The sequence below is a fragment of the Macrotis lagotis genome, chromosome 7 (genome assembly GCF_037893015.1).
Source record: "Macrotis lagotis isolate mMagLag1 chromosome 7, bilby.v1.9.chrom.fasta, whole genome shotgun sequence".
NCBI classification, from domain to species: domain Eukaryota; kingdom Metazoa; phylum Chordata; class Mammalia; order Peramelemorphia; family Peramelidae; genus Macrotis; species Macrotis lagotis.
In genome coordinates, this window is record NC_133664.1 from 19,039,981 (window position 1) to 19,065,753 (window position 25,773).

General features: G+C 40.9%; 1 protein-coding gene and 1 long non-coding RNA gene across 3 annotated transcripts in view; one reads left to right on the top strand and one right to left on the bottom strand.

Annotated features, from left to right (window-relative positions):
• Positions 1-25,773, top strand: part of CHN2 (chimerin 2) — a 281,452-nt gene that overhangs the window by 252,449 nt on the left and 3,230 nt on the right. For both annotated transcript variants that reach the window (XM_074195566.1, XM_074195567.1), the window contains 5 exons: positions 11,550-11,634; positions 17,535-17,708; positions 20,427-20,504; positions 22,241-22,378; positions 24,644-24,749. In XM_074195566.1, coding sequence (XP_074051667.1) covers positions 11,550-11,634; positions 17,535-17,708; positions 20,427-20,504; positions 22,241-22,378; positions 24,644-24,749 — 581 coding nt within the window. The remainder of the gene's footprint in view (positions 1-11,549; positions 11,635-17,534; positions 17,709-20,426; positions 20,505-22,240; positions 22,379-24,643; positions 24,750-25,773) is intronic.
• LOC141494415 (uncharacterized) overlaps positions 15,838-25,773 on the bottom strand; it is a 28,533-nt gene continuing 18,597 nt past the window's right edge. The window contains exons 4-5 of the long non-coding RNA XR_012470433.1: positions 25,581-25,709; positions 15,838-25,381 (exon numbers count right to left, since the gene is read on the bottom strand). This is a non-coding gene — a long non-coding RNA (uncharacterized LOC141494415). The remainder of the gene's footprint in view (positions 25,382-25,580; positions 25,710-25,773) is intronic.

Sequence of the window (25,773 nt, forward strand, 5' to 3'; positions counted from 1 at the left end):
AGACAGTTTGATTTTAAAAAAAACCAGATGAAAGGGACAAACTGAAGTGTTTTCTCTGAGATGCAGCTATCCCACTATATGTACCAGGAGAGATGATCCTGGCTCTATAGTGGTGTCTTAGGCCATTGTCCATGAAAAGACACCGCCATCATGGTCTATTCTGAGTAATTCTCATTTCTCCCACCCCCCTAGCCCCAATCAGCCCTCTACTGCAAACCACAGACTAGCTTTTACTTGGAAACACAGCACATTTTTGAATAAACATTCCAAAAGGCTCATTATACTATAAATAGAAGAGTGAATTTTCTTTAAGAAACCCCTGACCTGGAAGAGAGAACAGAACACTCATCAAAGTTTCTCTGTCATTTCTATGGGCTTTGGACCACAAATCTTGAGTTTGCATTTTTTTTTAAATATATATTTTAATCCCCCACAGACTTTATTCAAAGAGGCAGCCTTGATAGAGAGCTGGAGTTGGGACTCAGGATGAGTTCAAATCCAGCCTCAGACACTAACTGTGTAAAGATGACCAAGTCATTTAATTTTCAGAACCTCAGACATCTTTAAGATGTCTGGATGAGTTGTCATCAGAAGACAAATCCTTAATAGATCAACAAACAGTTTATTCAGTTCACCAAGAGTTTATTTAGTACTTAACTGTGTAAAGGTGCTGTCAAAGTTAAATTAACACCCACTAATCACATTATATTTGAGGGAACCTCACATGTAGAACCAAAGAATTGGAAGAGATGTCCCCAAAGGCATCCACACCATCGCACCCCTTGCCTCTCCCCCAAGCCCTGAGAGGGAGAACATTTAACAGTCTGGAAGGAGCCACTAGGTGGCGCCATAGTGCACAGAGTACCGGTCCTGGACTCTAGAGAAATAAATTTCGGGAGTTCAAATCCAGCTTCAGACCCTTTCTAGCTGTGTGATCCTGGGCAAGTCACTTCACCCTGTTTGCCTCAGTTTCCTCAGCTGTAAAATGAGATGGAGAAGGAAATGGCAAACCACTGCAATATCTTAGCCTTTAAAATCCCAACTGGGCTCACAGAGAGTTTGAAATTACTGAACAGCTACAAAAGCAAAATTGTTTGAACAACAAACCCAAATAGACTTCTTTGCAGTTCCCCTCCAGGGTTCCTGGTTTTCCTTCTGGGACCAAAGAAAAGTCTAATCCCTCTTCACCACAATAGTGCTTTGGATCCTTGAGTCCATTCCTAGAACCATCCCAAGTCATCTCTTTTCCAGGCTAAATGTACCTGTTCCTTCAGTACTTCTCCATTAACCATGAACTCAAGACCCTTCATAGTGAATGTGGCCATCTTCAGAACACTCCTTAGCAAACCATGGTTTAAAGAATTACATTCCAGATGAGGGCATTGTAGAATGAGACTGTTACCTCCTTTTTCCTATAATCTGAGAGAAGTCTTTTTTGAGGTGGGGGGACAGGGGATTTCAAGGTTAAGTGAATTATCCAAGGTCATACAGCTAGTAAGCTTCTGAAGATTCTTCTAAGGTAGATATGTGTTTTGTATGGAAGAGATAAGACATGAAAGAATTGATTAGGAAGTGGATGGAGGTGGGGGGAGTTAATTGTTTCCGAACTTTCTTGGTTAGAACTGAAGGGTTTTATTTTATTTTCCAAGTCTTTCCTATAATTGAAGGTACACCTATTCATTGGCATCTGAGCATCACATTGGGCTACATATTCCTTAATTTTAAGAAAGCATCTTTCTTAAGTCTTAGTAAGAAAATGTGGTACAAAAGAAAGTGTTGAACCCCAAGAGAACAGGGTGGTTCAGATACCAGCTGGCCATTTGGGCCCTATATTTCCTGTGACCTCTCATAAAATGAGGAGGTTGGACTAGGTGACCTCTGTGTTATCTCACAGTTCTAAATAGATGGATTCCACCCCAACTTGTTGCCCAAGAATCTTGCCTGCCTGTTAGAATAGTCTATTTGGGTTCTTCTAGCTATTTTGATGATTGAACCAAAGAAACAGCCAAGTTTTCAGTTTTTAAAGCAAGGATCAGAGGATCATAAAAATGTGACCTTGGAGAACATTCAGCCAAAACCATGATTTTGGATGAGGGGCCAAGTGGTACATAGTAGAAGGAAAGATGGAATTTGAGCTTAGGATTTCCAACCTAAATCCAATACTTTTCCTCGTACATTAGGCTGCTTTTTGTAGAATTCAAACTATTTGGTTTTATCCAGGCAACTAACACTCTAGATTCAGGCAAAATGTGAGTCCTTGGAATGAGGGGAGAGGGGTAAAAATAGAAGTGGACATGGAAAGGAAAGGACATACATGGGAACTTTCAAAGGGAAGATTCAATAAGATTTGGTGAAATAGAAGGCATTAAAGATGGTACAAAAATCTATGTGACAAGGGGCAGCTAGGTGGCACAATGGATAGAGCACCAGCCCTGGAGTCAGGAGTACCTGGGTTCAAATCCAGTCTCAGACACTTAATAATTACCTAGCTGTGTGGCCTTGGGCAAGCCACTTAACCCCATTTGCCTTGCAAAAAAAAAATCTATGTGACATAAAGATCAGTAGAGTGTTTTAGGGAGACAGCAAGGTTAGGAAGGAGAACTACTTTATTTGTTTGTTTTTATTTAACCAATTATTTTCGGTATTCATTTTTAAAAGTTTTTATTCATTTGTTTTTCCAACAACATATAAGAACACTTTTTATTATAATCTTTTTGTGAAAGAAGAATCAAATCCAAACAGAAGAAAAAATCTTAGAAAAAGACATGGTACATAAGACAATGTTTAAAAATTAAAGTTAGTAAACTTTGGTCTGCATTCACACTTTACAATTCCTTCTCTGGATGTAGATGGCGTTTTCCATCACAAGTCTTTCAGAATTGTCTTTGATTATAGTACTGCTGAAATGATAGAGCCCATCACAGTTGATCATCTCCCCGCATTGTTGTTAATGTGTATTATGTTCTTCTGGTTCTGCTCATTTCACTCAGCATCAGTTCATGCAAGCCTTTCCAGGCTTTTCTGAAGTCACATCCCTCATAATTTCTTACAGAACAATAGTGTTCCATCACATTCATGTACCACAATTTGGTCAGTCATTCCGCCAATTGATGGGTGTAAGGGGAGTTTCTTTGTAGGAGGGTGATATCAAGTAGGAATCATGAAACCAAAGACACTTCCCCTAGGAATAGGTCTCAGAGTTCATCTACCTGAAGCTGAACAAGAAACCCTCTGCCTTGCTTCCCCCCCCCCAACCCTCCTCCACCCACCCCCAAGGGTTCATGCAGCCTTTGGGAAAGTTGATAAGGTCCCTAGTCTATCTATTCCATTCTGCCATTACTACCATTCTTAGGCAGTTTTTCCCCTCCCTTGGGCCCAAGTCTCCCTTGCTTGCAATTGCCATATGCTGCCTATTTCCTAGCTTTTCCTTTGGGTGTCAAAAAAGTATATACTGACTCCCTCTCCTAGATCCCACTTGAAAATAGTGACCATGGCCATACTTAAATAAAAAGACCAAGTTTATTCTTCTCCTGACTAAATGTTCTCAAGGCCTCAATGCAGGCCTTTCATCATCCTCTGACCTTCTTCTGAAAATCACATTTTCACACCACTTCTTAAAATATGATTCTCCAGACCCATGATAGCACAGGGGCATGAGACCTCTACCAGACTATGGTCACTCTTTTTAAAGACACTTCTTCTTTCTTTGACAGCAGCCTAAAGTGTCATTGGCTTTCTTGGTTGTTATGGCATCCTTAGTGTACTTGCCATTTACTAAAACCCAAGATTTGGTTATGGAACCATACCCCACCCCACAACTTGTGAGGATGAAGCCCGAGTATAGAACTTCAGGTCATCTCCTTAGATTGAGCCCTCAGTCCCAGGAACTCTCTCCTTGGAAGTGTTTACTTGTCATTCTCCAGCTTTGTGGCTTCTACAGATTTGATTTGAATTTCACATTGGCCTTGGGGCACAAAGACCTGAGTTTAGACAATTAGCTCTGTGACCTTGAACAAGTCATTTGATCTCTTAAACCATTTTCTTATCTGCAAAATGGATAATAGCACCTACCTCACAGGGTTATTGGGAGAATTGAATGACATTAGTTGCTTTGTAAATCTTAATGCACTATATATCTGCCATTTATTATTATCAATCAAATCATTAGTAAAAATGGCAAAGAAAATAGAAAGAAGGGCAGATTCCTAGGGCTCTTTTCACATTGATATCCGCCCACTAACAACCATTCTTGAGGACTGGAAGCCAACCACCTCTAGATCCATCTAATTGTATCATAGTCTAGCCCACATCCCTCCATTTTGACCAAAAGGGAGGGCATTAGAGACTCAACTGACCATGTAGCTTTAGATAAACATGATGTACAGAGCTCCTGTGATCCACTATTCTGAAATCCTCTTTTAAAAAAAAAGAAAATGAAGGTAAGTCACTTTTCATGAACTTCATGAAGATTATGTCCATTTCAATAAGCCATTTGAATAATATATTCAGAGTTTTCCCTTTAAATAATGCATTCCAAAGTTTTGCCATTGACCTACTCTTGGCAAAATACATTTTTCCTCATTTTATTCAGACTGCTTGTCTCTGATCATGTTAGTCAAGTGGTTCCTTGCTTCTTACCAGTGTCTGGAGGTTATTATATAGACATCAAAAGTCAGGATTCCTTTCTTGGACTTTACTTCCTGTGGATTCCTGGACATTTCCATGGCTGTTCCCTCTCTTATTGTAGCTGGTTTTTCCCTGTGATATCTAGCTTGGCAGTTGTATATAGGGAGATTTCTCTTTATTCCTTCCTTTGAAATGCTTTGATTGAATTTGCAAGATAGTAGACTTTTTAAAATTAGCCATCGTTAGGGATAGTCAATCCCTAGCCAATAGTCCATCATTCCTGTGTTTTAATCCATGGTCTATAAATCCAAATGCCCAAGCAGACATGGCAGTACACATTGGTAATCCCAGCTTCCAGAGGGGCTAAGGGTGCCTCATTTCAGAATTCTGACACTACATAATATAAATTAATCAAACATCAATGCTAAGACTAGCATCAACATATAGAGGGAGTAGAGGAGCATCAATCTTAGGAGGGGTGAGCTGAACCAGGCTGAATATGGAGCAGGACAGAGATCCCATGTTCCTCAGTCCTGGGCGTGGACTTTTAAGTGGCCATTGCTCTTTCAACTTGAGCAAGACAGGAAGGTCTTGACTAAAAGAAAAAGGGAGAAGGAGAGAAAGACACAGAGACAAAGATCCATCCACAGGCAATTGTTTGACACCATTTATCTCATCAACTTCTGAAATCAGCTTTTCCATTCTCAAACCCTTCCCTTCCAATGGAACTGGTGAAGAGATACCACCTCTGCCTAGAGAATAATTGATTTCTTTCCTAGGACTTTGTTATTCTTAACAATGCTATCTAGACTTCTGACAGCATTGTGTCTATGCTGTGAAAATTAGACTTTGGCAGATTTTAGAGGGTCCTCTGTGCTATCTAGGATCAGTGTCTTGACTCAGTTCGCCTCAGTGTCTTCATAAAATGAGCTGGAGAAGGAAATGGTAAAACCACTCAAGTATCTTTGCCAAGAAAACTTCAAATGGGGTCATTTAAAGTGACCCTGACTGAAATGATGGAACAACAGCAACCTGGTTAGGTCGTTTTCCTTGACAGCAAATTGACATTGCTAATGTTTCAGAGGTAGAATTGTATTCAAATCTTCTGAGACACTGACTTTCATCTCCAATCATATATAAGGCCAGGATGATAATATCCTATAATGATGTTTGTCTGGCACTTTAAAGTTGATTGTAAGATCTTTGAGGGCAGAGACCATCTTTTTCTGTTACTTGATTCCTGATATAGAGTGGGACGTTTGTCCTTCATTTCAAAGGAAGACCAAGGCATCAGGGAGGTGACGCCATGACAAGCACGTGAATTGGATTTGAGTGAAGTGGGGCTGTGCTGAGTCTCCAGCCTCACTTTCTCCTCCAGAGCCATCTGACTCCACTGGCCAGATATGGATCAGGATGACTGGAGATGACACTGGGTGAGGCAGAGTTAAGTGACTTGCCCACGATCACACAGCTAGTACAGGTTGGATTTTGAGCTCTTGTCCTCCTGACATTGCTCTGTCCACTGTACTACCTAGCTACCCACCCCACCCCTGATATATAGTAAGTCCTTAAAAAATACTTATTAAGAGATTGACAAAACCATTCTCCTTTATTTGAGGCTAACAACTCACTATTCATAGGTGAGAAAAAGGAAGTTGAGAGAGTTTGTGACCTTCCCATGGTAGAATTGAAAATCCAGGTCTCGGGGGCAGCTAGGTGGCACAGCGAATAGAAAACCACCCCTGGAGTCAGAAGGACCTGAGTTCAAATGTGACCTCAGACACTTAATTACCTATCTGGGTGACCTTGGGCAAGTCACCTTACCCCACTACTTTGCTAGAGAGAGAGAGAGAGAGAGAAGAAAGAAAGAAAGAAAGAAAGAAAGAAAGAAAGAAAGAAAGAAAGAAAGAAGAAACCAGTCTTTATGGGGCAGCTAAGTGGCATAGTGGATAGAGTACTGGTCCTAGAGTCAGGAGGACCTGAGTTCAAATTTGACCTCAGACACTTAATAATTGCCTAGCTGTGTGACCTTGGACAAGTCACTTAATCCCATTGCCTTGAATAAATAAAAATAAAGGAAAAAAAAAAGAAAACCCAGGTCTCCTTTGATTCCTGGCCAGCTTGCTCTGCTTTACCCTATACTGTATCTTTATTGTTTATTAGTGGGTTGTTAGGGGTTTTTTTGGCTGAGTTTTGACCAAATCTATGACTTATAAATCTGGGGAAACTCCCAAACTTTCTCTAATGGTTACAGACCAGCAATTACCCTTAGAGAGTCACTGAGAATACCAAGAGGTTTAAAGATTTGCTGGCAGCACTCTGTCTCAGAGGAAGGCTTGAACTCACATCTTCTAGTTCCTCCTTTTTGAATCTAGAATCTCGAACCCCCCACCAATGCTACTCACTAGCTCAGTAGCTTCACCCTGCTGCTGCCAGCATTCCATTGATGATAGAGACACTGGTTTATGCCAAGGTAAGAGTGTGAGATCTATGGGATTCTGCAAAGGAAATACATCCATTTCTTTCCAAGTTCAGCCAATTTGAAACAAATTGGTTCTTTGGGACTGGCCAAACTGGGTCCTACTCAGTTGGCTCCTGTGAGTGCTTTGAGAAGCTTCCCAGACTTGCCAATTCTTGTTATTTTTGAGTAGGCAGTCATTTGGGGGCTCTTTGTCCAAAGTATCTTATCTTCCACCACATCATCTTATCTTGTTGGCATGGTTGAAGAATTCCAGGCAGACTATGTCCATGGGCTCTCCATGATATTTGGGCAATTCAGGCTGTGATAGTCTTGGACCAACATTCTTCCTGTCTGGGGTATTTTCTTCCTGTCTAGGATATTTTTGTTACAGTTCTTGAGTTTGTAAAATGTTCTTTCTCTGAAAACATGTTCGGGGAGAGAAAATCAATAAACGTCAGAGGATGGAAAAAAATCGGTCAGTTGGGTTTTGAGATAGACACTTTGATTTTGCCCCCTACCCCCAAATAAGAATAAAGTCTCCTGGTTTTGCATATGAAAATTGTCTCTGGAGCCCTACAGAAATCAAGGTCAAATAAATAAATCAAAATAAAGTTAAGTGAAATGAGGTCAATATTTCAGTCCTGAAAAAAGGTTATAATGATCCTAATACCCCAAACTCAAGGTCAGGTTCATATTTGACATCTTTTGTCCCTCCGCTTTTTTTCTTGCTGCCTGGTTTTTATAGGATAGACAAAGACAGACAGACAGACAGATAGATAGATAGAGAGAGAGAGAGAGAGAGAGAGAGAGAGTATGTATGTAGCCAAGCTTTGAGAAGGTGGTTCATGAGAGGAACCAGCAAAAAATGGGATTCTAACCATAAAATAATGAAAAACAACAGTATTAGAAATGGAAGGAAGTTTTAGAAACCCTACAGAGAGGCAGTTTGGTATGGTGGGTAGAGAGTCAACCTCAAAACCTGATGCTGATTCATTTTGACTACATGACCCTGGGAAAGTCACTTACCCTCAGGTGCTGATCTCTGTGAGTGAGGGAGTGTTTTACCTGATTTCTCAGAGAAATCACAGGTCCAGTTCCTGCTTTCCCTCTTTGTCTAGGATCAGGAAGTATTAGGGAACAGAGAAAGTCCGAAGACTTTGGAGTTCAAAGACTTGGGACTCGGTTTCAGCTTTGCTACTTACTTGGATGACTGCAAATTATCTCAACTCTCCAGGTCTTAGTTTCTCATTTTTTAAATAAAAAGTTGGGACCTTTAATTTGCAATGCCCTCAACTGTAGGACAAACTGTGATTATTCTTGCCTTAGTTATAGCTCTGCAGGAAGTTTGACTTTCCTGGCAGCTCAATGCCTGCAAGCACAGTTCCAGCACTGAATATTGTGGTTTAAAAATATCTGGGTTTCCAAACAGAATAGTAACTAAAGATCTGTCTACTAGAAATGAGTTTTCTGATTACTTCAATATCTTGTTCACATAATAGAAGATAAGATGTTGATGATGAATTAGAAAATACTTTCCTGAAGTGATACCTTATATCTTGGTGGCTCCATTAATGGTTTTCAGTTTGGTTTCTTCTATATGGGATGGGGGAGTCTGCTTTTAGGTCAAAGGCAGTTAAATGACCCAGTGAACCCCAAATCAGGAAAAGCAGAGTTCAAATTTGTCCTCACTTCAACCTCTGTCTGCCTCACTTTCCTCAACTATACAATGGGGTTGTTGTGAAGGTTGAAAGAGATAAGATTTGTAATGCTTGACCTTACCATGCCATAGGAATGGGAACTATCACTGTGTTTGTCATGGCATCACCTCCCTGACATCATGGTCATCTTCTAAAAAAAAGGACAAAATCATCATCATATTATTAAAAGTAACTAAAGTATTTTTGACCCAGACCATTCACCCAATCATAAATTTAGAACTGAAAGGGAGCTTAGAGACCAGACTCTAGTCTAATTCTTTCATTTTAGACATGAGGAAAATGAGTCCTGGAGAGGTGAAGCCAAGCTTATGGTCACATAGCCACTTAGTGAAAACTCAGGAGGATCAAGTTCCTACTGGGAGGTTTTTATTTAAGGCAATGGGGTTAAGTGATACTCAAGATAACACAGCTAGGCAATTAAGTGTCTGAGGGCAGATTTGAACTCCAGGGCTGGTGCTCTATCCATTGTGCCACCTAACTGCCCCAACTACTTGGAGTATTTTTTGTTTTGTTTTGTTTAGATTTTGCTAGGCAATGGAGTTAAGTGGCTTGCCCAAGGCCACACAGCTAGGTAATTTCTGGGAGTTTTTAAAAAAGATGCAGAATGTTTGGTTTTCATGTGAAATAATTTTTGAGCAGTTGCACCCATCCCTGTCCTCACCCCGATAGGATTTCTGAAAATTAAATGTTAGGGGACAGTCAGGGTCTAGAGTAGGTATCAGTCATTATTATTTTTGAACCCTGAAGCAATTCTAACTGAACTTGAACCCCAAGAGATGCAAAGACCACACTTAAAAATTTACTTTATTCTTTAGCTCCCTGTTATGACGGGTCCAGACTTTTATTTTATTTTATTTTATTTTATTTTATTTTTTGGTGAGGCCATTGACTTGCCCAGTCACACAACTAGTAAGTGGACTAGTATGCTGGACTTGAACTCAGGTCCTCTTGACTCCAGGGCCAGTGCTCTATCCATTTCACTACCACCAAACTGCCACTTAGCTGCCCTCTCCTCACCCTCCAGACTTTTTAAAAGCCTTTGAAATGTTTTATGCTTTTATTATAATTGATTTCAAATGACCAATGATTATCTAAAAAGATACTTTTTTTATGGTGTTCCCCTTTAGTAATTAAAAAACCTGTCATTTTAGGTCCTTTATGTTTTCCAGTGCACTTTACCTTCATTATCCCAAACAGACCTCACAACCCTAAGAACTGAATATTTTATTCCCATTTTACAGAAGAGGAAACTGAGGTTCAGAGAGTTTTAGTATTTGATCCCAAAAAGCATTTGAACTAAGTATTTCTGACTTTCAGTCTTAGCATTCCTGGTCCAAAGTCCTTCTTAGCTACCACACCAGACCATGTCCATGTTTAATTGCTCCTGGGAGTGAGAATTCAGACTGAGAATTCCATGGCTACTGGGAACTCATGGTGAGGAAATTCCCCATGCTACTCGGGGCAGCCACCTGCCTCTCCACTTGGTCTTAGCTTCCACTCACAGTAGCTCAACTGGACCCTTCCAGGGCTTTCTGACACTGAGATGAGCTCTTTCTCTCCACTTTTCCATGTGGCCACAGAGAAGTTCAGTTAATCCACGACTGGACTTTATTTACACCTGCCTGCCCAGAATCCCTGAACTGAAATTGTGTGGCTTATGACAACATCAGCCAAGGTTTTCTGCCGTGAGATACTCTGCCTTCCTGGTTGAGCCCTGTAACTTCTGGACTGGAGTGTGTGTGTGTGTGTGTGTGTGTGTGTGTGTGTGTGTGTGTGTGTTCAAAATGGAAATTAAAATATAAACTTTATTCTTTTTCTCCATTTCTTTTTATAAAATATTTAGTAAAAAATAGATAGAAGGGAAAAAATGAAGCTTTGCAATTTTTTACTACCTTGTTTATATATATGTAAATATATATTTAATATATAGATCCAGATGTATATGCTTATTAATATAGAGATACATGCTATATAGATGGCACATGCACTTAGGGTAACTTAATAAATGTTTATTCATTGTTTACACACATGAACACATTCACACATATGCACATAGAGTTTCCCACAAATCTTAGTGCAACTTAAACTTTAATATTTTTAAAACTGCTCTAAGACAGTTGAGACAGGCTATAAATGCATGAAAGACTCTGCTTAATGGAAGTTGCTTTCTTCTTTGTGTATTGAAATGTTTGTGACTGTTTGATTCCTACCTTGTTTTTTGAGACTGTGGCCTTTTCATCCTTTGCCCGATGGCTTGACCCTCTATATAATTTTCATCATCCTGCACCCGTGTATCTTTGTCCAAATGAACCGGAGGGAGGGAGTTGGAGTGGCCAATGATATTTGAAAGATCAAAATACCCAAACTCATTTTATCTTTCCTGTTTCCAAATCTGAACCGTTGGAAGAAATAAGCCCCTGGGACAGCTAGGTGACACAGTGGATAGAGCACCAACCCTGGAGTCAGGATGACTTTAGTTCAAATCCAACCTCAGACACCTAATAATTACCTAGCTGTGTGACCTTGGGCAAGTCACTTAACCCCATTGCCTTGAAAACCCTCCCCACTCCCCCCCCCAAAAAAAAGAAAGAAAGAAATCCCCAAGTGAGGAGCATCCTCTTGATCCAGGATCTTTTTGCTTCATAACTTTATTTACTTTTTCCTTCTATTAGCTACCCCTCCCTCCCTGGCTCTTGATTGCTCCACCTTTTCTGATTTGTCTTTTTTCTGTTTTTGAATTCCAGGTCCACACATTCCGAGGACCACACTGGTGTGAATACTGTGCCAATTTCATGTGGGGACTCATTGCCCAGGGAGTCCGGTGTTCAGGTAGTTTGGGCCTCTCATTGTCCAGTGATGCAAGATAAATGTATATATAACAAAGATAAGTGGGGGGGGGCAGAGTTTCTCCCAGATTTGTCCACCCATCCACTGCTCCTTGGAGGCCATAGCACATCTCAGTCCTTTGTCAGGAGAATGTTCACTGTGTTCTCAAGGGCAAGAGAGGAAATGCTTTGTTGATTTGGTTTCTCTTTTCACTGAATAAATATGAGTTTTGTAACACCCTTGTTTCTTCCCATAATGACTAGTAGCTTTGAAAGGTCCATGGAATGCATGAATGAATCAAGAACATACCTGTTTCATTAAACTATACCTTTTCTCTTCCTTTCTCAACCCCATCTCCCTACAAAAGACTAGACTTGAAAATATGACCCTGCCCTGTTCTTTCTGCCATGAAATTGGTAATGGAATTGAATTCTGTGGCTCATTCTTGATAACTGAGGGTCTAAGAGTCCCATGAACACTTTTTCCCTGTTAATGAGGCAGCATAGCATAGTTGCTAGAGAGCATTTCCCCTTAGGCAGAATTTATATTCATTGCTTCATTTGATCCTCATGACAATCCTGGAAGGGAAGCATTATTTTGCTCCCCCATTCTTGTAGATGAGAAAACTGAGGCAAAAACGGTTAAGTGACTTGCCCTAGGTTCAAGTCCTACCCTGATTGCTTTTATCCAACTGGAAGACCCTGAATGAGTCTCCTAACTCCTTAGTATGCCAGGGAAACTCTCAAAAGCTTTAAATTAGAAAGATGTTACCAATATGCTTTAGCAGAAGAAATTTTCTCACCAGAAGTTCCCTTTATCAATGAAATCACAAATATGGATTTTAAAAATCCTTGTTGGTAGTTGGGGCAAAACAATCCTTGCTCTGCTCTGTGGGGCCTAAATTGAGCACATGCCTTAGGATGGGAGACCGTTTTTCTCTAGGACAAAAGTGTGTTTTGTAAAATAATTATATTTCAACATTCATGTTGTTGAATAGCATTGTCCAACAGAGATTATTGCTTTGGATGTTTTTAGGCAGAGGGGCACTGATAGATCAAAAGTTAGCTGAAAGAAAGCTATCGCTTGGCCCTCAGTCTCCTCTTACTGATGTGCGTAGAGTTATATATAAAGACTGATACAGCTAGATATAGCTCTGGATGAAGATATTTAGAAATATACATACATACACATGAAATATAAACTTGGGCACTTCTGGAAGACTTTCCATCCCTCTAGCATATGGGAATTGATGACTTCCCAGAAGTTCAATATTTTGTCAACTTTCCTTTTAGAAAACATTCATATTTGAGCTCATGTAGATAAATAAGGGAAAGGCTGGTGGGAACACCGGAGAACAATAAAGGGAGTAACCCAATAACAACAGACTGTATTTGACCAAACAATCCCATCTCCTCCCCCAAGAGCTTCTTTTTTGAATGGCTCAGGGCCAACCAATGTGCTTTGGGCCCAAGTTGGCCATTGAGTCTCACTAAGTAAATCCCTTCTTTAGCAAAATGGCAGGGATGATTCTCTGAGCTTTCTCCACCCATCTAAGAAATTTGAGGTGAACAGGTTTAGATGGAGACTTATTCCTTGAGTGAAGGAGGAAGAACCAAGGCAGTAAATATTTGGAAGTTAAAAACTAACTTTGAAAGACAGCAGAGTGATCAAAAGTGTTCATTAGAACACAATGCCATGTTTCTGCCTTCCCAGAAACAAAGAAAGCGCACATATAGGGTCACATTCCTGACTATAACCCCATGAAATTGGTAAGACCCAGAATCCTAACATCTCATAGTTGGAAGGGACTTCAAGACCATCTATCTGCAGGATCATAGGTTGAAGCTGGAAGAGAATGCGCAGGTCATTTAATCAACCCCATCCCATTAGAGAAGAGGAACCCAAAGTCTAGGGAGGCTTTAGGATTTGCCCAAAGGCAATTGAGGAGTAAGTAAAGGAGTTAAAATTTGAACTAAGAGCTGCTTAGTCACAAGTCCTACCTGAGAAGAACCAAGCAAAGGTCATCCAGGTGATGTTCTAAGACCTCCGGTGAGTTCTCTACCAACACAGGCAGCCCTCCCACATTTGAACAGCAAAATTTACCTTTTGGTGACTCTCTTCCTCCTACACTCACCACTCCTGTTGCCTTCCTATTAAGTAAACTCCCAGGAGGTTGTTGTAAATTAGAACCTGTTCTCAGACAAGAATTCTGTAAATAAATATAATAGCTGACATTTATATTGGCTTTTAGGATGTCTGAGCAATTTATATTCATTACTTCATTTGATCCTCATGACAATCCTGGAAGGGAAGCATTATTTTGCTCCCCCATTCTTATAGATGAGGAAACTGAGGCAAAGAGTTAAGTGATTTGCCCAGAATCACACAGCTAGAAAGTATGAGAGGCAAGATTTGAACAGGCCTTCCTAACTCCAAGTTTAGACTTCCCTTCATATTATCAAGTTGTCTCTCGTAAGTCCAGGGCTGTAGATATTTTAAAGATGAGGAAACTGGTCTGAAGTGGTGGAGGGTTACACTAATGTCAGATGCAGGATTCAAACCCAGGATTCTCCTGCTTCTAAGCTGGAGTCTCTTACACTATATCACACTTCCCATCAGACATCTTAAAATTCTAAGCAGAGGTATCCCAAAGCAGATGGGAACATCCCCTGCCAAGGAGCATATTTGTAAGCCAGGAGCTCTTTTCCCTTTTTTTGCTACACAGATCTCTTGGGCAATTGATTACAACCTAGGGACTGCTCCTCTGAACCCATGTTTTTACATAAAACATAAAGATAAATAAAATATAAAATAAGAAAGTTATTGAATAAGTTATTGAAATATATTTATAAAAAGCTTTTTCAAAACCAGTTTTAAAAATCAATTAAAAACCAGTAGCCAGGTTAAGAAACCTTGCTTTAATGAAGATGTAGATGGCTACTTTGCAGCGATCACATCAAGGGCATTCATTCTTGGGCAAGTTTGGGTTGAATTCCATGGCCATGGAGTTACCTTGAATCTCAATGCCCACTAAAGAGGAAGGTACTTTTGTTAACTTGGAATGTCACTTCTGTCCCTGCTCTGCCCAACTCTTATTGGCTGGGACTTTCCATTATTGTATGCCACCTGCTGAGAGAGTTTTGATGGCTTCAGTGAACTCCAATGCCCCCTTTCAGCTGAGGATTTTGATAGGCTCTATAAATAATTACTCTAATTATTCTATCACTGTAATAGGGAGTCCTCTGGTGCCCTGGCTAAAGATCACTTCTTCATTATTACTATTTTACAAGTGTCAAAATAAAGTTTATATTGTGGGGGGGGGTATGAAGGAAATAAAGGTCTTAGAAAGAGGAGAGAGAAAACAGATTTTGGGGTGCCCTTCCATGTACTAGCCCATGGTAAAAGTTCCACCCATTTTGAGCAGAACAAGATTGATAGTTCAGAACACAGCCAAAAGAGACCTCAGGGACCATAGAGTTCAAGGTCCTTATTTTGAAGATGAGGAACTGAGGCTCATGGAGGTTCAATGAGTTTTTCTGGGTCACAGAGGTAGTAAGTATCCAAGAGGAGTTTCTAACCTGTGACCTCTAACACAGGAAAGGACTATGGCTCTTTCTATTCTGCCACTGCCTCCCTAAACAGAAGGTTCTTGGATCATCCAGGCCATCCCCATCAGACTGCCTCTCAAAAATTCCCAACAACCACTTGCCTCATCTCTGGTCCAGGCAAGATCAATGAACAGTAGGGACCTAATCATACCACCTATTGGCACCCCATGATGAATCACCAGCAGCCTGGTTATGTAAAAATATAAAGTCCTTGAGTGCAGGGACTATCCTACCATTGTCTTTGTGGCTCTAGCATCTGGCATGGCCCCTGACACAACGAAGTAACATGTTAATGATTAATTAACCATTAATAAATGATTGATTGATCACTTTGGAAAACACTACTGAAACATCTGTGGAAGAATTTTTTTTCTTGAATCTCAGAATTTCTCTTATCTATTGTGGCAAGTAAGAGAAAAATCAGTGATAGAGTCACATAATTTTCCTTAAATGACATTTTTCTTTAATAATTAGGTTCAGTGTCTCCAACAAGATCTGATTTCTGGCCCTTGGTTTTCCTTTTTTATAAAAAATGGAAGACCTGCTAATTCTGGGGCCTGAATGAGATCATGCATATGAAAATACTTTGTGACCAGAAAGGACTACATTTAAAAGTAAATTATTATAGCAATTAATAATGACCATTGCTTCATAAGTAGGTTAATTGCATTTTCTTGGAGGAAAGCATAGTCAGGGAAATAATTTTATAAGGACTTAATAGAGTAGACATATGAGCAAATTAGTCTTAAGTATTATTATAGCACATTAAAAATTTGAATAAAGAATGATTAACTGCATTGTAGTTTTTCCTCTAAGGTTGCCTGGCTACAAAGACACACAAAAATATGCATCCTTGGTGTGGTGCAGCATAAGAATGCAAACAATTCCCTAGGAAGGACATTAAATTCATATAAAATTGTAGCAATGGGAAAAAGTTGTCATCCTTCCCCTCTACCACCAAAAAAATGAGGCTCCTATGTTCATTCATCGAAACCATCCGTTAAAGGGGCTGCAGATAATGGAATAATTCACAGATAATGGAATGTTGTATTTGAGTTTTTCCTCCTTCAGTGGTCAGGATAAAGGGTGAATGTGTTTCTGTATTCCTATTTCCTTGAGAGTGAGTTTCCTAGCTCCTGACTCAGCAGGGAATGACTGAATAATCTATCCATCAAAAAGCATGTATTAAGTCCCTACTGTAACCTGGTCATTGGTGGTGTAGGGACGTGAGTAGGGCATCAAACTTGGACTGGGTTAACTATAGTCGTGTTCCCATTGGTTCTGTGTTCGCGCCTTTGGAGTGACTTAGAACCCAGCAGCCGCCCAGCTCTTTTGTCTGATCATTGCCCATTTTTTCCCCTTTCCACATCTCCTAGATTGTTCAGAGAAAAACTGATCTTGGGGGCTATATTTTCAAGGATGAGTAGATACAGATGTTCAGGCTATGGTATTTTTTGCATGTATGCATGCTAGATGCAAGGTTTGGGACAGATCTCTCTTCCTCTCTCTCTAAACTCCAGTTTTATTACCTACAAAATGGCAGTGTTGATCTGGGAAGGCAACTCCAGACTCAGACTGAACACCTGAGTAAAAGTCTTGATTCTGCCACTTACAAGATGCATGACCTTGGGCAAATGACTTATTCTTCTTGGGACTCAGTTTCCTCATCTGTAAAATGAAAGGTGCTAAAGAAAAGGCCTCCAAGGTTTCTTCTAACTCTAAATCTATAAGCCAGTGTTCTTGGGTGATCTCTAAAAATCCCTTTCAGCTTTAATTATAGTCAATACTTATGTTATTAAGCATATCTAGCCAATGCATCATTGAATATATGTAAACCCATATTATGCAGGAGATAAAATGCTCCCCTCCCTCCAAGAAAGGAGTGGCCTACTTGTGAGGGAGAGGTAACAACACTATGTTTACATAACACAAAGTAATTTCATGAGGGGAACAACTTGGGGGGTGTGATCAGGAGAGAATTCTGGGTGGTGGCTATAAAGGGGACCCAGGATTCCCCGATCTTATCTACACATTCACCCAAGCTAATTTCCAGAGTTATTAGAATGAAATATGCCCAACATTCTGCACTGGAGCCATAGTAGATGGATCACAAATACTGGTCAGCACCATGGAATAACTCTTCACAATGATTCTGAGCAACTTGGCCATTCAGAGGGATGTTCTTCAGACCTCTCCATGCACATGTTTCAGAGAATAAATTAGCCATCAGGAACAACAGGCAGAATGCAGAAAGTGGGTCAAGAGCTAATGAAATCCTCCCTTTTTTTTTTCCAGACTGTGGCTTGAATGTCCACAAGCAATGCTCCAAGCATGTTCCCAATGACTGTCAGCCAGACCTCAAGCGCATCAAAAAAGTGTACTGCTGTGATCTCACCACCCTGGTGAAGGCCCACAACACCCAGCGACCCATGGTGGTCGACATGTGCATCCGAGAGATCGAGGGCAGAGGTTTGGGACAAGTTTTTTGACTTGTTTTAACATATCTGTTGTTTGGTGTGTAGACTCTTAGAGGCTCTGGATGGAAGGGGCCTGCCCAGCAGTGTCAAATGAATCCTTTTCAAGTTTACTTTACGACCAGAATCTACATATTTCCTCCTTACCATCCTCTTGTAGTTGTGATGGATAAAATTCTTGGAAGGAGATTAAGAAGGTCAGGACCCAAATCCTTCCTCAACAACACAATGATTATAAGTTAGGCACCTGCTGCCTCTATGTCCAGAAATAAAAATCCTCTAGGATTTGGTGGAGGGAGTTCTCACCCTGGAAATTCCTCTAAGGTGATTAAATCACCAATCCTTCTAATTTCTTCTCTACAAACTCAACAGATCCAAAAAGTTCTCATTTTTTTGTTCTGGTTTGTCCTTCTTTCTCAAAGAAGACCATGATTTGAGGAAATGATAGAAGTCAAGTTAAGAAAAATGTATGTGGGGTGGCTAGGTGACACAGTGGATAGAGCACCAGCCCTGGAGTCAGGAGGACCTGAGTTCTAATCCGACCTTGGACACTTAATAATTACCTAGCTGTTTGGCCTTGGGCAAGCCACTTAACTGCATTGCCTTGCAAAAAAACCAACCCTAAAAGAAAAAGAAAGAAAAACGTATATGCCTTGCCTAGGAAGGATAGCAAGGAAAATAGTATTTTCCTTAGTCTTTTTTAAAAATGAATTAATTTTTTTCACATTGCAATAGTCTTGTTGTAAAAGTAAATATAATCCCTCCTTTCCCCATATTTTTCTTAGTTTTAAGTCATATTTTTCATCTTTTACTTTTTTCTTCACCATATTATATTAATTTTACACTGATCTTATAAGAATCTGAAGAAGGATTTGAATCCAGATCTTACTAGTTCTAAAGCAGCTTCTCTACTCACTCTTCCATGTAGTTTATACTCTTATTAAGTCTGCACTGACCTCTTATGAATCAGGGCTCAGGTCAGATCAGACTAGGTAACCTGTTGTATGTTTTCTTTGTGTGTGTGTGTGGGGGGGAGCAATGGGGTTGATCTTGTCCAGGGTCACATAAGTAGCTAGAATCAAGTGTCTGAGGCTGGATTTGAACTCAGGTTCTCCTGACTGCAGGATCAGTGCTCAGACCTAGCTGCTCAGACTAGGGTAGTTGCTGATCTCTAAGACTGAATGATGCTTCTGTTCATTTCAAGTGGGATTCATATTGGACTAGATAAGGAAATAATTCCATTTAGATTAGTATGAGGAATCCAGAGAGACTTCTATGAAATGAGACAAAGTAAAAAACACAAGTCAGAACAGTGAATGTTAATAAATGAATAAAAAAACGGAATTCTGATGAACTAGAGAGAGAAAAGTGATGACCACTGGCTCCAGTTTCCGAATACAGGGATCAATGATCTTGTGCCCCAGATCTTCACGAGTAGATTGGCCCCCAGGCATCAGGGATAGCTTGGGGATTTGGGAAGGTATAATTAGCCTCTGCCATCCATGAGCCATTTACACTGTATTCTAATTCTGCTAAATGAGGTGCCCGCCTTGGGATTCAGGTTGGCTTAACATGTCCTGGGTTATAATTCAGATGTCCCATTTTGTCCTGCTGTCCCAAGAAATCTTTTGGGGGTGCAGAAAATCATTTCCTTTTCCTAAATATGGGACCTTCATCTTGAGTATTAGCTAGGCCTAGGTAATGAAGTGGAAACAATCTTGGACGTGGGCTCAGAAAGAACTGAATTCAAAGCCTTCCACTTATATAAGTCATGGAACTCTGGGTCACATCTATATTTCTCAGGTTCCTCAGCTTGAAAATAATAGTCTTAAATTATTACAGAAAATTTGACCTGAAATGCTCTCAGTGAACTCCTATTCTAATCAGAGGTGACAACATATATAGGAGCCTTAAGGTGCCCAGCAAGTGGAAGGACCCAATGGTCTGCCCAGGGTACAGAGCAGATGGCAAGGTTATTTAGGTATACTGGCAGATCAGATGGCAATGCCTGGAGGTATAATAGCATGACAGATTACAAGGCCCAAGGGTCCCCATCTTACCATAAGGTCAATGACAGACTCTGCTCATCCAAACCCAAGCAGCATAAAAGCCCATCTCCAACTCATCACTGTTGGGGTGGGGGGCGTTAGTGGCCCTGATACTCAGAGTGGGTGGAGCATGGTCTCATCTTCCTCACAGCAGTACCCAGGACAGTACCATGTCCTGGTGCAAAGTATCCTGAGCAGTAACTGGACCATCTGGGAAGACAGATCCAATTCAGTCAACTTTGATTAATTACTTACTGTGGTCAAGGCACTGTTAGTGCCTTCATTCTCAAGGCTGAGATTAATGGCAATGAAATGAGCACAAAGATTGTTCAAAGCAACCAGAAGGGAAGAAAATAGCCTACGTCCCTTTTACCAGTCATTCTTGTACAATGAGGACATTCTCCATATGTTCCACTATGGCAATGGGGTTATATGACTTGCTTAGGGTCAAACAACTCATACTTGTTTGAGACTGGATTTCAACTTCCTTCCTCCTGCCTCCAGGGCTGGTGCTTTCTCCACTGGATCACTAAGCTGCCCCTATATGTTCTTGTTCTCTGCTAATTCAAAAATTAGATGAATAATTCCTGTCCTGTCTTGTTCCAGGTTATTGTTTTTTGTGGGGAAGGGGCTGAAAGTCAGCTCACTGACTTTTCCTTTTTCAGGTTTAAAGTCAGAAGGCCTCTACAGAGTCTCAGGGTTCACTGAACACATTGAAGATGTCAAGATGGCCTTTGACAGAGGTATGCTTGAGAATACCCTCCTTGCTTGAACTTCATCTAGAGACAGTTTCTGTTTCCTTTAATGAGTTCACTGCTGAAGTGTGAGATCCAGAATGATCAGACAGGCAGAACTCCCAGACTGACCAACTCTCCGAGGGTACCAGGATGCTCTGAGAGGGAAGCCAGTGAGAAGCACTTGATACCCTGGTGTTAGAATCACAAAGGTCTGAGTTCAAATGTACCCTTAGACACTTAATGGTGGTGTATTCCTTGAATAAGTTTTGTGCCTGAGTAGGCTCTCATTTATAAAATGAAAGGGCCCCAATAACTCTTCCAGCTCATTCTAACAATCCAGGCTTTTCTCTGGATGTCTTTACCAAGAGTGAGTACAGAGTACTCTGACATCTCCCTCATGATCCACTTCTTACAATCTTTTTTCTTTTATTTTCCCATTTTACTTGGAAGAGATCAAAAAGTGAAGCTCTAATGGTGCTAAAGGGGGCAAGGACATTTTCTCCCTTCCCACCATGATTTTCACAAAGGAACTTCCAGCGTGAAAAGACCCTGTATCGATGCAGATCAATAACTCCTCAGTAACTTCCAGTTTTAAAGAATTGTGCATGGTCACTTGGTCATGATGGATTAGAAGCAGTACTGGAACCCCAGGTCTTTTTCTAACTTCAAGGCAGGATCTTATCACACCTGCCTCTCCTCAGGAAGGGCAGTAGATGGGATCAAATAAGCACTTGTAGTGTTTGGGCTTCCTGAGACCTTTGCTTTTTTAAGTTCCTATGTTTAAAAGAGCTGCTGGGATTTGTCATGGACACAATTGTCAAAAGACAATGGGTTTTTGTTAGTTAAAACTGGCCATTGGGGGCAGCTAGGTGGCGCAGTGGATAGAGCACTGGCCTTGGAGTCAGGACAACCTGAGTTCAATTCAGGCCTCAAACAATTACCTAGCCGTGTGGCCTTGGGCAAGCCACTTAACCCCATTGCCTTGCAAAAACTAAAAAACAAAACAAAACAAAAAAAATCTGGCCACTGGTCATGTCTGGAATGAACTCCCAGGCCCATCTATCTCAGATTGAACTCCACCGTATTTGCTCTATTTAATTTGTAGATATTTACATATGTACCTGCTGGCTCTCCCAATTGAATCAAAGTTCTTTAAGGCAGGAAGGATACCATTCGTGACTTTATATCCTTGAGATCTGGAACCTTCTGAACTCTCCCTACTATGGATTGCATTCCTTGTCTTTAGATTCCAGTGTAACTTCCAGTGTTGACTCCCAGAGTCAACTTAATTCAGTGAATGTTTAGTAACTGCCATCACTGGGGGTATTAGAGACACAATGATTAACAGAAGAAAAAAATAGTCCCTGTCCTCTGGTAGCTTTTATTCTAGTAGGGGATATTCTAGGCATTCTAGGACTGAAAGATGGTTAGTCAAAACCTGAGATTGGAACATTTGTAATTAGGTTTTTGCCTCCCTTTCTTTCCCTCTTTCTTTTTCTATTTTCCTTCCTCCTTTCCCCTAATTCCTCTTTTTTCTTTATATCCCTTTCTTTCTCCCTTTTTTCTTCCCTCTTCTTTCCTTTCTTCCTTTCTTTTACTCCCTTTTCTTTCTTTCTCTCACTTCACTTACCTTTCCTTTACCTTTCCTTCCTCCTTTTTTCTTCCAATTTTATTTCTGCTTTGAAATTCCCATGGAGAAATAAAAGCACCTGAAAGTAATGGCTCTCCTGACTCTCTCCTAGATGGTGAGAAGGCAGATATATCTGCCCACATATATCCAGACATCAACATCATCACTGGAGCTCTGAAACTGTACTTTCGAGACCTACCAATTCCAGTCATCACATATGACACCTATGCCAAATTTATAGATGCGGCCAGTAAGTATTAAGCACCCTGCCAGGATCCAGCCTAGTTTGGTTTAAAGGCTTTGGAGTACGAGAAAATGAAAACTTTGGATACAAAATCAGATGATTATAAGTGATTGTCTTTGCCACATTTTCCATTTGGTCATCAGTACCATCAACTCTTAATGACCAGCACCAGTCATAAGAGCTATCATTTCTGTGGTCTCAAAGGTCCTTCTCTGGGATACAAGGACCCACTAGAGGTGACATTATCACCTCCATTTTATAGAAGATGGAATAGAAGTTCTGTTACCTTTCCAGGTCACACCATCAGTATCTGACATAGAATCTGAACCCAGGTCCACTTGACTTCAAATCTAGCACCTTCCCTATTTTTCCTCCAGGATTGTACATTGAATGAAACATGGAGGCATGGAACCTTCCAGTAGATCTGGCTGTGGTCGACCAACAGGAATTTCTACCCCTGAGAATAGGTCCTTCCCTCTCCCTCATTCTTAGGTCTAATGTCAGAGTACCTATATCATGCACATATATATGGGTTGCACAGATATATGGGTTGTGGGGAAGCCCTAGATGGGAAGTGTTCACAGTTACCCTGCCTACTCAGCTTCTCACCAGGACTATGTGGCACTGAACCTGGAGTCTGCAAGACCTTTGTTCAAATCCTCCTCAGACTCTTACTAGCTATGTGGCCCTGAGTAAGTCATTTTATCTCTGCTTGTGTCTATTTTGGCTGCAAAATGAAAATATTAAGGCAGCTAGGTGGCTCAGTGGATAGAGCACCAGCTGTGGAGTCGGGAGTACCTGGGTTCAAATCCGACCTCAGGCACTTAATAATTCCCTAGCCGTGTGGCCTTGGGCAAGCCACTTATCCCCATTGCCTTGAAAAATCTAAAAAGAAATGAGAATATTGATAACATCTACCTTCCAGAATTGCTGTGAGGATCAAATGAGATGATGATAATAACAATGATAATAATAATAATAAAGAGCCAGGTTAGGAAGCAGATGGAGTGCCAGATGTGGAGTCAGGAAGACACCTCCAAATCTGGCCTGAGACACTTGGGAGCTGGGGGATTCTGGGCAAGTCATTTCACTTTACCCTGTTTGCTTTTTCCTCATCAGTAAAATGTTCTGGAGAAGGAAATGGCAAAACCATTCCAGGATCTCCCAAGAAAACCCGAGGGGAGAGGAGGGGAGGTCACAACTATCATTGTGCACATAGTAAACACTGCCTAAATGTTAGTTGTTGTTAGCGGAAAGATTGCCAAATTGGGAATCATAGGAGCTGAGTTCATATCCTAGTCCTGCTATTTACTACCCCGTGACCTTGAGAAAGTCAAGTCACTTCTGTGGGTTTCTGTCTCTCCAAATGAAACTGGACTAAATCCTATTGTTCTGTCCTGAGATTTTACCCACCTTTCTCTCCACCCAAGGCCCATGGCTTTATTCTGGGAACTGAGAGAGCCAACACCTGCCACCTCTTCTAATAGCTGTTAGCCTTAGTGACAGGCACCTTCCTCCCTAAAGCTTATTGGTATTACATTTGCTCCACTGAACATCAAAACTCAAATGGACTACCTATTCCTTTTTTTGAAATATGAGCCCCCATTGGGTCTCCCGTGAAATTCAACTAAATCCAATAAACCTTAGCTTCCTTCAAAGCCCAACTTAGACACCACCAACTAAAAGGCCTTTCCCTCTTTCCTCTGTTAGTATTATTTTGCTCTTGAAAGCATTTGGCATTCACTTCTTGGTATGCAGATTGTATTCTCTCCTCCCTCCCCTTTCTCCAACACAGATTAAGCTACTTGGAGGCAGGGACTAATATAACATTTTCCATCAGTAGTGTGAGGAAGGTCTTTTTCTCTCAATAGCTAAGCCTGAATATTTTTCTGGAAGGATTCAGGTTTTAGCTTTCCTTGACTACACCCTCATCCAACTGCTATCTTCAGCAAGTCTATGATTGGCATTATAGGGTCACCAAGGCTATTATTTATCAGTCAATGAATGGGAGCCCCATCTTCAGGTCCTCCCCACCTTGCTGCTCAAACACCTGACAGTCAATAGAGAGATGCCAAGGCCCCTTTACCAGAATGAACCAATGATGAACACTTTTCTCATGTCTTTTCTCTTTGGCTAACTAGTAGATTTTATTTCAAAACAAAAATCTCTGAGTTTTTGAAAAACAGCAGCCATACTAGCAGAACGTGCTAGAGTCTGTTCAACTGTGTACAGTCTGGATCATGCTGATATTCATGTTGTCTGATTCCACAGAAATCTCCAACCCAGATGAGAGGTTAGAGGCTGTTCATGAAGTCTTAATGTTGCTGCCCCCTGCACATTATGAGACGCTCAGATACCTAATGATTCATCTCAAGAAGTAAGTGGACATCTCACAAGCCAAGTGGCATTCATCATGGTTGGGCAAGGGGTTGGCAATGGTTACACATGAGGGCACTACTCAAAAGATGGACAGACAGCACAGCACCCCCACCCCATGGTCTTTTCCCCAGCTCATCCTCATACTTTCCTCCCATATTAGACCCTGCCCCCACTCTTTACCCAATTCCCTTACTCCTTCTCATGGCATCCCATTAGCCTCTCCTGTCTTTCTCTCCACCTTGCCTTCCACCCTCTGTTCTGTTGCAGGTCTGTCCCTTGTCATGGCTCACCCTATCTTGTATTTTCTCTTGCTTCACTTTATCACTAATATTTCAAAATGGAAGCCCTAGTATTGGAGACTCTTGGCAATGGATGGTTCATTTCAAACTGATCATCTTCCATTTCCAGTACCTTAATGTGTGACTCTGTGGGGAGATAAGGACATAGGTTCCTTAAGCAGTCAGAGAAGGGAAAGAGGCAATCAGACTGATCCAAGAAGAATGACATCAGACTTAAGTAGTGAACCATACTGCTTCCTGTACCTTGTGACTCATGGGAAGTGGAGTGGCACCATGCTGGTTCAAATCCCATGTCAGATGCTGAGCCCTCTCTGGGTCTCATTTGCCTCACCTGTAAAGAGCAAGAGTTGGAAACAATGGGTGTCTTTCAAGCTCAAAATCTATGATCCCTGATCTACTCATTTAGGGTGGTCAGTGATGGAAAAAGTGACCTTGGCACTTTAGTCCTCCCCCTCCCCAAAGTAAATGCAATTTCTGATGCCAGATAGCTAATCTGTTTAATTTTTAAGGTATGGGAAGATTTCATTTACCTAATTACTAGATTGCAAATTGTCAGCTCCATCTTTCAGTTAGCTCAGTCTTTGATCAAGGTCTCATCGTCAGGTCTAGGAGTGGTGTGTTCATAGCTATACAAGCTTCTCAAATGCTCTACTGTTTTCCTGGGGGGATGATAGTGTCCACAGTCATCCTTAATTGAATATTGAATTAATGTTGAATACTGAA